The following is a 13,866-nucleotide window of genomic DNA, read 5'->3' on the forward strand; positions in this document are numbered from 1 at the left end:
CCCGGCGCGCAGCCTTAGCAGGCAGGAATCGCTGCCTCAGCAACCGGATGCTTACCTCGTCCGCCCTCTCGGGTCAGGCGGGCCCGGCAGGATGGGAGGGTGACTGCTGAGCGGGAGCCGCCTTGTCTTCCACCCGACGTATTGCCTAGTAAGTGTGGGAGCGATCCCTGCCGCGCCAGGGCCGCCGAGGTGCCGAACCTTCCCACGAGCCGCCTAGGGAGGTCTTGGAAAAATGCCGTTTCCGAGCTGGACCACACGCCCACTTTACAGATGCGGAAACAGTACCAGGAAAGCTCGGTGACTTGCCCTGGCCCACTTAATTGTCCGCTACCCGGGGCAAGCCGAGGGTCAAGGTACCGGCCCCTCCTACTCTAGGGCTCTTTCGGTCACACCTCACCCGAGCCCACGCCCAGCCGCTCTGCTGGAGAAGCGGCTTTCCTAGTTTCTGTCTGTGCCATAGGCCAGCAATTCAAGGTGATGAAATCCACCTGGGCTTTGAAGAGCACACAGGAACCAGAAGAAACACATTTGCTGTACATAATGATAAATATGTAGAGTCTAAAAGCCAAAGCAATCTGCTTGCAATAAAGCTCCCCACACCTTTCTGTCCTGGAAAGGCCTCTGGCTCCCGCCCATTCCACACTTACATGGTTTCACAATCGTATCACTTTCTTTCACCCTCCTTACAAGGGATAAGACTTAATAAGTAGATTTAGTTTCCATTTGGTAGAGCTTTTCCTTTCATTTTCTTGGAAGTTCTGTTTCTTCTCAGCAATGACCTTCCCCCTCAAGCACTCCAATTATTCTCAGATTTTGTCTTCTTGACTATTTTCTCAACCGTGGGACAGTCCGTTTCAATACCCTTGTCTCTGTCCACATGATTTGAACCAATGATCACAGCCAAGCCTTGTCCCTTACGGGCAGAAAAAATGGGGGGAGGTTTCAGGGTTTCTGGGGAACAGTTGCATCAGGATCCATCATGAACCTTCGTCCCAGTTTCCTTTCTTCCTGGAACACTCATCGTTCACAAGTTCACCTAAATCACAAGATATATATCCAACTAGCCCGGACTTCTTTTTCAGAAACTAACAGGGGTATAGGAAATTTGGGGTGTTGATAATAAAGTAGCTAGAAGCTTACTGAATGTCTCAACTGGATTAATGGACTCTAAACCCTGCACCGTCCCTGAACCTCTGAGCACATAGGACCTCTTCTCTGAGGGCATACCGACTTCACAAGACTGTCGCCCAGGGCAGCCCAGGAGCATCCGCTTCCGGGAGCTGGGGCCCTTGCACTGTTGCCAGCTTAACCTTTCTATTTTCCCCAGAGCTTTGCCTGCCCACATCTTCAGCTCAGACTTTCACTTCCTTGTTTTTCCTTTTACACTTCCTCCCTCTTCTAAGGAAATACTTTCCTATCCAAACTCTGTGTATGGTTCTTGGGATGGCCTCTAAAACTTAGGGCAATGCTCAAGTCCGGTATGTTGTTTCCGACTTCTGGGTTCCTCGGTTCCCCAATTTATAATAACCTTAGCAGAGGAAACTCTGAATAATAGTAAATAAATAAATAGCAGAGTTTTATCCAGAAAATAATATAAAGGGGATCCCTTTATATTTTTTTGAGACGGGGTCTCATTCTGTCGCCCAGGCTGGAGCACAATCTCGGCTCACTGAAACCTCTGCCCCCTGGGTTCAAGCAATTCTCCTGCCTCGGCCTCCCTAGTAGCTGGGATTACAGACATGTGTTACCACGCCCGGCTAATTTTTGTGTTTTTAATAGAGACAGGATTTCACCATGGTGGCCAGGGTGGTCTCAAACTCCTGACCTCAGGTGATCCGTCCGCCTCAGCCTCCCAAAGTGCCAAGGGGGCACTTTGGCACTTTAAGGGGGGATTATAGGCATGAGCCACCGTGCCCGGCCAATATATCCCTTTTTTTAAAGAGCTGTTTCCTGATATTAGCCTTGTTAACACTGTGGATATTTGCCTTCTTTGAACAAAATCAGGATTCTCTCAGTAGCTCTGAGTTAATCAGTTTTATTTATTTCTGAGTGATCAGTTTTATTCATCTCAATTCTCGCACAAAGTGCCTGCTGTGTATGAGACCCTGTGCTGAGAATCTTCCTGTAGTTTGTCTCTGTAGTCATTGAGCTGTCTTTAAGTCTAGTGAGGACAAGCCTGAAGTGCCCAAGACCTTAGTGATGAAGTATCATAGCAAAAGTTAGGGTTTTCCCAGGGAGGGGCTGCGGAAGGTTGCGAAGGGGTTCCAGGGAGGCTTAATGGCAGAGGCAGCATTTGAAATGAGCCTTGCAGCCTAAGAGTCCGCATAGGATCGCTGTCTGAGACCGACTTGGAGGTGGGAAAGCAGGCGGGCTAGTGGGGGTGCGGTGGGGAGAAGGGGACTACTTTGTTAGGTCCCAGCTCCCAGCAGGCTTCCTTGCTCTGACAGAACAGTTCCTATCCTACTTGAGTGGAGCGATTCCTTCTGTTGGGAGATGCCTTTTCTCTCTTTCCCCCTTTCCTTCCTTGTTTTTTTTTTTGTTTTTGTTTTTGTTTTTTTGTTTTTTCCCCCCAGACAATACAAATATTCCATTTGTATTTCAGATAATACAAATATTCTCAGGCTACAAAACCCTGGAGGTAAGATCTGAATCAGACTGAAACGTACAGGTTCTCAGATCCAGTAGGGCCAATTACACTTTTTTAAAAAATTAATTTTTTAAAAAGTCATATGAGTGCGAAGGGGACTGGGGCGTGCACCTTAGCTATGCTGGAGAATTTTTGATTGCCTTTTTTGGGATCAAAAAACATGTCCCTTTAGCTTAAAAACAACAGCTGTGACTATTCTGAACTCCTCTTTTAGGTTCCAAAATCCATTTTACAAAATCTTATTAGGGCAGTTTATGTAAACGTGCTTCCTTTTAAGCTTAGTTCTCCCTTCAGCAAGAATATTGTAGGAGATGGGTGTGTTTCAGGGAAGAGAAAAATTAACTGGAAATGATGAAATAGTTAAAAAAAAAAAATTCTTCTGAGCTTCCCTTGTTTCTTGGAACAACTGACCAAATTTAAAAGACTTTCAGCTCCAGTCTTTGTGGACAGATCCTCAAAAGACAGTTGAAGCATATTAGTCTGCCCTTGTTTTCATTTCTGTGATTCCAAACTTTCTAGCTCAATAGGATTGGAGACATGGGGATAAAAAGTGCTTGGGATGAAAGTGGTTCTCATGAAACAAAATACAATGACTAAAGAACCATGCCTTTTATTTGCACGTAGCTGTTTCAAATATATAAAGTGCTTATCCACCCGTAACTTCTACCTCAGCACAGTTGTTACTTGAGTAGCCCTGGGAGTTAGGGTGAGCAGGTGGTATTACTATCCTAGAGAGGTGGAAAGGTGGAATCACCTTAAAGTGGCAGAATGCGCTTATACTGAGTTTTGATTCTAAACTTTTCTACTCCTACGTGATACTCTCCAAGTAATATTGTAACATTCTCATCAAATTGAGCCTTTGTAGAAAGAAGGCCAGATCTTCACCAATAAAAATTTGTATACCTTTGCAACTCAGCTTATGTGAACAATACAAATTCACATAAACCTTGAAATGGAAATTATTATCTTTATTTTTTTAAGACAAGTTCTTGCTCTGTTACCCAGGCAGGAGTGCAGTGGTGCAATTAGAGCTCACTGCAACCTCGAACTCCTGGGCTCAAGCAATCCTCTTGCTTCAGCGTCTCGAGTAGCTGGACTACAGGCATGCACCACCATGCCTGAGTAACTAAAGAAAACATTAATAGAGATGAGTTCTCCACTATGTTAATCAGGGTAGTCTCAAACTCCTGGGCTCAAGTGATCTTCTCAACGTGCTGGGATTACCGGCATGAGCCACTCTACCCAGCCTTTAAAAGCTTGAGAGTGATAAGCCAAGAAGCTTATTGAGTCTGAGCTCTGAGAATAAGGATTAGCATTCCGACAAGGACCTGGGGCCCTAGTAGAATACAGTCCCACTGGAATGCAGATTGCCTTGTCCCATAGAACCTGGCTGGAGGAGGTTAATTGTAAAGAGAGCAGAGTGGTTAAGAAGTGGCTTTGACTCCTGCTTTTCTCATTTACTGGCTGTGGCAGAACCTGCAAGCAAGTTCTTTAAATCCTCGAAGCTTCCAATTCCTCAAATATAAGTGGCGTGGTAATAATGAGTAACTGACACGGTGATGAAGAAGCTGTGAGCTAGCGCATATAAAAGGACCAACAAATGGAAGTTGTTGCGTTGCTTCTATTGCACTAAAGATCACAGCACACAGATCCCGGAGCTGAATAGCCTGGTTTAGAATCTTAACTCCACCCGTTACCAGTTGTAAGATTGTGGACAAGTTAATTAACCCCTCTCTGTCTTGGTTTCTTCAACTGTAAAATGAAAATAAGAGTGGTACCTACCTCATAAGGTTATTATAAGGATTAAATGTAAATTGCACATAACATGATGTTAAATAAATGCTTGCTAATGATAGTACTTCTCACTTCTTTTTATGAAGCCTCCCTGACTTGGTCCAACTAATTTTTGTGTTTGACTGAATTTCCATGTCATGACAGTGAAACTTTTCGGAAATACAGTTAAAGTTTTAGAAATAGGGAAAGAACATATTTTCATTGTTAAAAAGTTTTACAATTCAGGGTATCAGTTTACAAGCATTGCGAATTCTGGATACGGAAGTAAGCAGAACTTTCTACACTTCCTCCAGGTCACCAGGCCCTGCCCTGTTGTGGTGAGCGGGTTAACACTGCCTTATAGTTTGGCCCCATCCTTTCCTCTTGCCTACACTAGCTATATTTAGGCAGGTCGAGGTAAGTTTAATATGTTGCGTATGGCCTTGGGTTCAGTTGATGCCAGAACAGATGGCTACATGGGCCAGAATGCTTAAGTCCAATTGTAGAGCAAAGCCCCAGACAATAAAACATTCAGAAAGTGGATACATGTATTCCAGCTGGGCTGAGCTGTGGTCTGGTTCCCAACCGCCACCAGCTACCAATTAGCCACTACACCTGTTCGACAGGCAGAACTCTGTCAGGGTTTTATCCTTCTCATCCTCATTGGGAGCAAAATGTCAGGTGTGATTATAATTGGAATACAGATGTGTAGTGAAGGTTCTGGGGCTAGTATTTATTTTTTTCCAAAATGGAAGAGCTTTGCAGTTTTCTGATTATAAAAGTAAATTCCGGCTGGGCTCAGTGGCTCACTCCTGTAATCCCAACACTTTGGGAGGCCGAGGCGGTGCCGATCACAAGGTCAGGAATTCAAGACCAACCTGACCAACATGGTGAAACCCCATTTCTACTAAAAATACAAAAATTAGCTGGGCATGGTGGCATGCACCTGTAATCCCAGCTACTCAGGAGGCTGAGGCAGGGCAATCACTTGAACCTGGGAGGCGGAGGTTGCAGTGAGCCTAGATTGTGCTACTGCACTCCAGCCTGGGCAACAGAGCAAGACTCCTTCTCAAAAAAAAAAAAAAGTAAACCCCATTTTAGAAATATTCAAATAATGCAAAAATTTCAACAATATAGAAAAGGCAAAAACCACACATACTACCACCACACAAAGAAAACTACTCTAAACCTGTTACGGTATATCGTTCTAGGTGTTTTTGTGTATATATATATACATTTGAATATTGAACTTTATGGATACCTCTTAGCAATTCATGTGACTATCCTCTTTTCCACCAAATGTACATGTATAATTTTAATTGATAAATAGCATTCCACTTCATGAGTGTACTATAATCTACGTTAAGCCAATCCCCTGTTGGCGTTAGATTATTTCCACGTTTTCAGGAAGTCTGAGTCTACAATTGCCCTTACAGGAGTTTGCTGTGATTTAGATCTTGATTCAGAGATGGAGAAATCAGGCTCATCCTCTACCATCTCTGAGCAGCAGCCGCAGAGGCAAGAGGGATGGAGTAACACCAAAATAGACTTGGCTGAGCAGAGTCTCATTTCATCCGAGAAATGGCTTCAACTGCATGGGCTTAAGAGCAACAAATTGACCTTGAAACAGATTTTGTCACAGATTGGATTCCCACATTGTGAAGGTACAGTACTCACAAACAACCAGCATGCTGCCATTTAGCCTTTGAGGTGGCTGCATCAGCTCTGAAAGCCCCTCAAAAACCACAGGTCTCTGAGCTTGCTTTGATCTTATATCCGTATTAGTAGAAAATACTTGCACGTGTGCCCCCAGTATATGTGTATTAAGTAGATGTACGATTGTCAATCCATGTTTTAAAGAATACTTAATTTCATCCTTGTTTTTACTTTTTAAATTGACAGATAAAACTGTATGTATTTATCATGTACAACACGATGTTTTGAAGAATATATACATCGTGAATGGCTGTATCTAGCTAATTAACAAACGCATTGCCTCATATAGTCTTTTTTTGTGGCGAGAACACTTACCCACTCTTTCTGTGTTTTTCAAGAATGCAGTCCATCATCATTAACTGTGATCACCATACTGTACAATAGATCTCTTGACTAGATGTCCTAATTGTAATGGGATGTCCTTTGACTAACATCTCCCTGATTCCCACTGCCACAACCACCCCACCCTCTGATGAGCATCATTCTACTTGCTACTTCTATGAGATAAATTTTTTAAAATTCCACATGAGTGAGGTTATGTGGTATTTGTCTTTCTGTGCCTTGGTTATTTTGTTTAACATAAAGCCCTCGAGGTTCATTCATGTAGCAAATGACAGGATTTCTTTCCTTTTTATGGCTGAATAGTATTTAATTGTGTGTATACACTATGTTTTCTTTATCCAGTCATCTATTGATGGATACTTAGGTTGATCTCGTATCTTGGCTGTTGTGAATAGTGCTGCACTGAACCAGAGAGTGCAGATATCTCTTTGATTTACTGATTTTATTTCCTTTGGATATATATCCAGTAGTAGGATTGCTGGATCATATAGTAGTTCTATTTTTAGTGGTTTGAGGAAACTCCATACTGCTTTCCATAATAGCTATACTAATTTACATTCCCATCAACGGGGTATATGGGTATCCTTTTCTCCATATCCTTGCCAACACTTATTCTTTGATATTAGCCATTCTGACAGGAGTGAAATGATAGCTCATTGTGGTTTTGATTTGCATTTCCCTGATAATTAGTAATATTGAGCATTTTTTCATATACCTGTTGTCTATTTGTATGTTTTCTTTTGAGAAATGTCTATTCAGGACTTTTGCCCATTTAAAAACCAGGTTTTGTTTTAATATTTAAGTTCCTTTAATATTTTGGATATTAACCCCTTTTCAGATGTATAGTTTGCAAATATTTTCCCCCATTCTGTAGGTTGTCTCTTTACTCTGTTGATTTTTTTTCCTTTGCTTTAGAGAAACTTTTTAGTTTGATGTAATCTCATTTGTTTGTTTTTGCTTTTGTTGCCTGTGCTTTTGAGGTTATATCCAAAAAATCATTGCTCAGATCAGTGTGTCATGGATCTTTTCCCTTTTTCTTCCAGTAGTTTCATATTTTCAGGTCCTACAATTAAGGCTGTAATTCATTTTGAGTTGATTTTTGTATTTGGTGGTGATAAGGGTCTAATTTTATTATTCTGCCTGTGGCTATACAGATTTCTCAATACCTTTTATTGAAGACATTGTCCTTTCACCATTGTGTGTTCTTGACACCCTTGTCAAAAATCAATTAACTGTACATATGTGGATTTATTTTTGGGCTCTCTATTCTATTCCATTGATCTATGTGTCTTTTTTTATGTCAGTATCATGCTGTTTTGGTTACTATAGTTTTGTAGTGTATTTTTAAGCCGGGTAGTGTGATGCCTCCAGGTTTGTTCTTTTTGCTCAAGATTGCTTTGGGTATTCTGGCTTTCTTTGTGGTTCTATACAAATTTAAGGATTGTTTTTTCTACTTCTGTGAAGAATGTCATTGGTATTTTGATAGGGGTTACACTAAATCCATAGAGCACTTTGGGTAGTGTGAACATTTTTAACAGTGTTCATCTTTCCAATCCAAGAACATGGAATATCCTTAAATTTGTGTCTTTTTCAATTTCTTTAATCTATGTTTATAGTTTTCCTTGTAGATATAGTTTACCTCCTTAGTTAAATTTATTCCTGAGTACTTTATTTATTTGTTTTTGGTAGCTATTGTAGATGGAATGGTTTCCTTTTTGTCTTTTTCGGATAGTTTGCTGTTAGTATGTATATAACTGCTGATTTTTGTTGTTAATTTTGTAGTCTGCAACTTTACTGAATTTGTTAATTAATTCTAATTTTTAGTGGAGTCTTTAGGGTTTTCTCTGTATAAGACTGTGTCATTTGCAAATAGGGACAATTTAACGTCTTTCTTTCCAATTTAGATGTTTTTAATTTCTTTCTGTTGCCTGATTGCCTTGGCTATAACTTCTAGTACTGTGGTGAATAAAAGTGGTGAAAGTGGGCATCCTTTTCTTCTTCCAGATGTTAGAGGAAAACCTTTCAGTTTTCCCACCATTCAGTATGTTAGCTATGGATTTGTCATATATGGCCTTTACTGTGTTGAGGCACATTTCTTCTATACATAATTTGTTGAGAGTTTTTATTATGAAGAGATATTGAGTTTTGTCAAATGCTCATTCTGCATCTATTGAAATGATTATATAGTTTTTTTGTCCTTCATTCTGTTAATATCATGTATCACATTTACTGATTCGCATATGTTGAACCATCCTTGCATTTCTGGGATGAATCCCACTTGATAATGGTGAATGATCTTTTTAATGTGCTATTAAATTTGGTTTGCTGATACTCTGCTGAGCATTTTTGCATCTATGTTCATCGGGGTATTGGTCCGTAAGTTTTACTCTTTCGTTATGACCTTGCATGGTTTTGGCATCAGGGTAATGCTGCCTCAGAGACTGGATTTGGAAATACTCTCTCCTCTTCAATTTTTCGGGAAGAGTTTGAGAAGAATTGATATTAGTTCTTCTTTAAATGTTTGGTAGAATTCATCAGTGAAGCCATTCAGTTGTGGGCTTTTCTTTGTTGGAAGTTTTTTTTTTTTTTTTGAGATGGAGTCTCACTCTGTTGCCCAGGCTGGAGTGCAGTGGCATGATTTTGGCTCACTGCAACCTCTGCCTCCTGGGTTCAAGTGATTCTTTTGCTTTACCCTCCAGAGTAGCTGGGATTACAGGCACGTGCCACCATGCCTGGCTAATTTTTGTATTTTTAGTAGAGATGGGGTTTTACCATGTTGGCCAGGCTGGTCTCAAACTCTTGACCTCAGGTGATCCACCTGCCTTGGCCTCCCAAAGTGCTGGGATTACAGGCGTGAGCCACTGCACCCAGCCAGGAGATTTTTTATTACTGATTCCATCTCCTTACTCATTATTGGTTTGTTAAGATTTTAGATTTCTTTATAATTCAATCTTGGTAGAACGTATGTGTCCAGGAATTTATTCATTTCTTTTACGTTAACTAATTTGCTCATGTATAATGGTTCACAGTAGTCTCTTACAATCCTTTGTATTTCTGTGGCATCAGTTGTAATTTTTCCTTTCTTACCTCTGATTTTATTTGAGTCTTCACTCTTTTTTTCTTAGTGTAGCTCTAGGTTTGTCTATTTTGTTTATCTTTTCAAGAGACTAGCTCTTTGTTTTATTGATATTTTTATGTATTTGTATTCTCTATTTCTGCTGTGCTATTATTTTCTTCCTTCTACTTGTTTAAGTTGTTTGGTTTTGTATTTCTGCTTCCTTGAGGTGCAACATTAGGTTGTTTATTTGAGATAAATATTTTTCGAGGTAGGTGTTTATTGCTATAAGCTTTCCTCTTAGACTGCTTTTGCTGTACCCATAGGTTTTGTTATGTTGTGTTTCCATTTTCATTTGTCTCAAGAAATATTTTAATTTAATTAAATTAATAAACTTTTTTACTTCAATAGATTTTGGAGTTCAAGTGGCTTTTGGTTATATGGATGAATTGTGTAGTGGTGAAGTCTGAGATTTCAGTGCACCCGTAACCCAAACAGTGCACATTGGACCCAATATTTAGTTTTTTATTCCTTATCCCATCCTCCCCACTTCTGAGTCTCCAAATGCCATTATACCACTGTCTTTGTATACCTTTGTATACCCATAGCTTAGATCTCACTAATAAGTAGAACATATGGTATTTGGTTTTCCATTCCTGAGTTGCTTCACTTAGAATAATGACCTGCAGCTCCATCCAAGTTGCTGCAAAATACATTATTTCATTCTTTTATATGCCTGAGTAATATTCCATGGTGTATATATACCACATTTTCTTCTACCACATTATCCACTCATTGGTTGATGGGCACTTAGATTGGCTGTATGTCTTTGCAATTGTGAATTATGCTGTGAGAAACATACATATGCAGTTGTCCTTTTAAGATAATGACTTATTTTCCTTTCGGTAGATACTCAGTAATTCAGTAGTAGGATTGCTGGATAAAATGATATGTCTACATTTAGTTCTTTAAGAAATCTCCGTACTGTTTTCCATAGAGGTTGTACTAATTTACATTCCTATATATAAGCATTCTTTTTTTCTTTTTTTAACCACATCCATGCCAACATCTATTGTTTTTTGGCTTTCTATTAATGGCCATTCTGGCTGGGGTAAGGTGGTGTATCATCCTGATTTTAATTTACATTTCCCCAATGATTAGTGATGTTGAGCATTTTTTCATATGTTTGTTGGCCATTTGTATATCTTCTTTTGGAAATGTCTATTCATGTCATTTGCCCATGAAATATTTTAATTTACCTTTTAATTTATTCACAGACCCATTGGTTGTTCAGGTACATGTTGTTTAATTTCAGTGTATTTGTTAATTTTCCGAAGTTCCTCCTGGTGCTGATTTCCAGTTTTATACCATTGTGGTCTGAAAAGATACTTGGTATGATTTCAGTCTTCTCAAATTTGGTAAGACTTGTTTTGTGACCTAACATATGAGCTATCCTACATAATATTATGTGTGCAGTTGAGAAGAGTGTGTATTCTGCATCTGTTGGGTAGAATGTTCTGTGTATGTGTATTTGGTCTAGAGTTCAGTTTAAATCTAATGTTTTCTGGTTGATTTTCTCTCTGGACGATCTGTCCATGTGAAAGGGGAGTACTGAAGTCCCCTACTGTTATCGTACTATTATTGTATTGCAGTCTGTCTCTTCCTTCAGATCTATTTATATTTTCTTAATTATTAATTACATTGGATGCATATGTTTGAAATTTTTATACCCTCTTGATGAATTGGCCCCTTTATGATTGTCTAATAACCTTCTTTGTCTGTTTTTACAGTGTTTGACTTAAAACGGATTTTATCCGATACAAACATAGCTACCCCTGTTCTCCTTTGGTTTCTATTTGTAAGGAATATCTGCTTCTATCCTGTCATTTTCAGTCTATGTGTCCTTACAGGTTAAGTGAATCTTTTGTAGGCAGCGTATAGGTGGATCTTGTTTTTTAGACAGCCACTCTATGTATTTTGATTGAAAATTTAATCCTTGAACGTAAGTTCAAGGTAATTATTGATAAGTAAGAACTTACTGCTGCCATTTTGTTAATTGTTTTCTAGTTTTTTAGTGGATCCTGTTTTCATTTCTTACTCTTTCTTTGTAAGTGATTTTTCTCTAGTAGTATGTTTTAATTACTTGCTTTTTATTTTTAGTGTATCTATTTCAGGTTTTGGCTTTGTGATTACCACAAGGCTTACAAAAACCATTTTATAGTTATAAGAAGTTATTTTAAGCTGATAAGAAGTTAACTTTGATCACAAAAACCTTCTAAACTTTAACTCTATCCCTCAATTTTGAATTTTTGATATCATGATTTATATCTTTTTCCATTGCACATCCCTTAACAAATTATTTTAGTTATTATTATTAATAGTTTTGTCCTTTAACCTTTCTACTAATGATATAAGTAATTTAAAAACCACCATTGCAGGTTTAGAGCATTCTGAATTTGTATACTTAGTGAGTTTTATACTTTTAGGTGTTTTTGTGTTACTCATTAGTGTCCTTTTCTTTCAGCTTGAAGAATTCCCTTTAGCATTTCTTATAAGGCAGGTCTGGTAGTGATGAACTCCCTTGGCTTTTGTTTATCTGTGAAAGTCTCTATCTCTCCTTCATTTGGGAAGGACAGCTTTGGTGAGTACAGAATTCTTGATTGGCAGGGCTTTTTTTTCTTCTTGATCTCTTTGAATATTTGATTCTATTCTCTTCTGGCCTGTGAAATTTCTGCTGAGAAGCTGGACATATTGGAACTTCTTTGCATGTTATTAGCTTCTTTTTTCTTCCTGCTTTCAGCTTTCTCTCTTTGTCTTTGGTATTTGATAGTTTGATTATAATATCTTTTGGGGTAGTCTTATTTGGATTGAGTTGGAGGATTAGAGACCTTTGACCTTTCTGTAACCAGATATTTATATCTTTCTCCAGGTTTGGAAAGTTTACTGCTATTATTTCTTTAATCTTTCTACCCCTTTATCATTCTCTACTCCCTCTTGAACATTTGCTCTTTTGATGCTATCCCATAAGTCCCATAGCTTTCTTCATTCCCTTTCTTTCTTTTTTATTTTTTCTGCTCTGTATATTTTCAAATTAACCTCTCTTCAAATTCCAGATTCTTTCTTCTGCTTGTTCAATTCAGCTGTTGATACTCTCTATTGCATTCTTCTTTGTGTTCAGTTATTTTTCAGCTCCCTAATTACTGTTTTGTTATTATCATGCCAATCTCTCTGTTACATTTTTTATTCTGGTAACTTACGGTTTTGCTTATTTTGTTGAATTGTTTCTCTGTATTTTCTTGAAGTTCATTGAGCTTCCTTAAAACAGCTACTTTGAAAATGTTGTCAGGCCATTCATACATCTCCATATTTGTAGGGTCAGTAACTAGCATGTTACTATGTCCATTTGGTGATATCATGTTTCCTGGATCGTTCTTGATCCTTGTGGTTGTACATCAATGTCTGCATTAAAGAAGTAGGTGCTTATTCCAGTCTTTGTGGTCTGACTTTGTCTGGAAATATCCTTCACTAGTAAGCCTGTCCAGAGATTCTGGGCAAGTCATCTGGTGTGGTCCCTAAGCATTTGACCACTACAGATGTTGCAGCACTAGGGGGCGTGGTAAGCCCGTGACCACCATGATGACTGGAACAGTGCTGGGTTGGAATCTTACGGCCACCAAGGCAGGCGCAGTACTGGGCTGGATTCTTACAGCTGCTGTGGCTGATACAGTGTTGGGGCATACCCAAAGTCCATGGCCACTGAGGCTAGTGCCGCACTGAGGCATGACTGAAGCCCATGGCAGCTGAGGCCTGCCTCTCACTGTGGGTTATTTTTAGCCCATGGCCACTGTCGTCGGCCAGTGGTGATATGGGTAGAGCTTGCATCCATCTCACGGCAGCTATGGGTTCATGTTTGGCACCAGGGTAGGTCTAGAGGCTTAGTCCACAAGTACCAGCCTGCAGTCAAGGGCCATGTGCATCTGCCCGCTGCTGGATTTTACTGTGTCAGGCCCTGTATTAGGGTCCAAGGTAAAGTCTTATTCTTTCTTCCCTGTCTTTTGCCCGGGTAATGGTTATTTTTCTGCATCGTGCTTCTTGGGGTTCAGGTAGGAGTGATGCGGGTAAGGTAAAACTATCTTTTATACCCTCATATTGTGCTGTAACCAGGTACTGTGATCTGTCACCTGGTTTTCCTAGCTCTTGTGAAGGTATTTTTGTGTGTAGACAGTTGTTTAAATAGATGTTTTTGTAGGGGACAATCACTGGAAAGTCCTATTTTGCCATCTTGCTCTGCCTTCATCTCTGTTCTTTCTTTTTTAAAAGACAAAATAAAAAA

The 13,866-nt window shown here is 39.4% G+C and overlaps 1 protein-coding gene across 1 annotated transcript in view; it reads left to right on the forward strand.

Moving 5' to 3' along the window:
• VWA3B (von Willebrand factor A domain containing 3B) overlaps positions 1–13,866 on the forward strand; it is a 254,456-nt gene continuing 240,590 nt past the window's right edge. The window contains 2 exon segments of the mRNA XM_011956652.1: positions 1–148; positions 5,857–6,084. Of these exon segments, the coding sequence (XP_011812042.1) occupies positions 5,889–6,084 (196 nt within the window). The 5' untranslated portion in view covers positions 1–148; positions 5,857–5,888.

This window comes from Colobus angolensis, unplaced genomic scaffold (assembly GCF_000951035.1).
Source record: "Colobus angolensis palliatus isolate OR3802 unplaced genomic scaffold, Cang.pa_1.0 Scaffold42, whole genome shotgun sequence".
NCBI lineage: Eukaryota > Metazoa > Chordata > Mammalia > Primates > Cercopithecidae > Colobus > Colobus angolensis.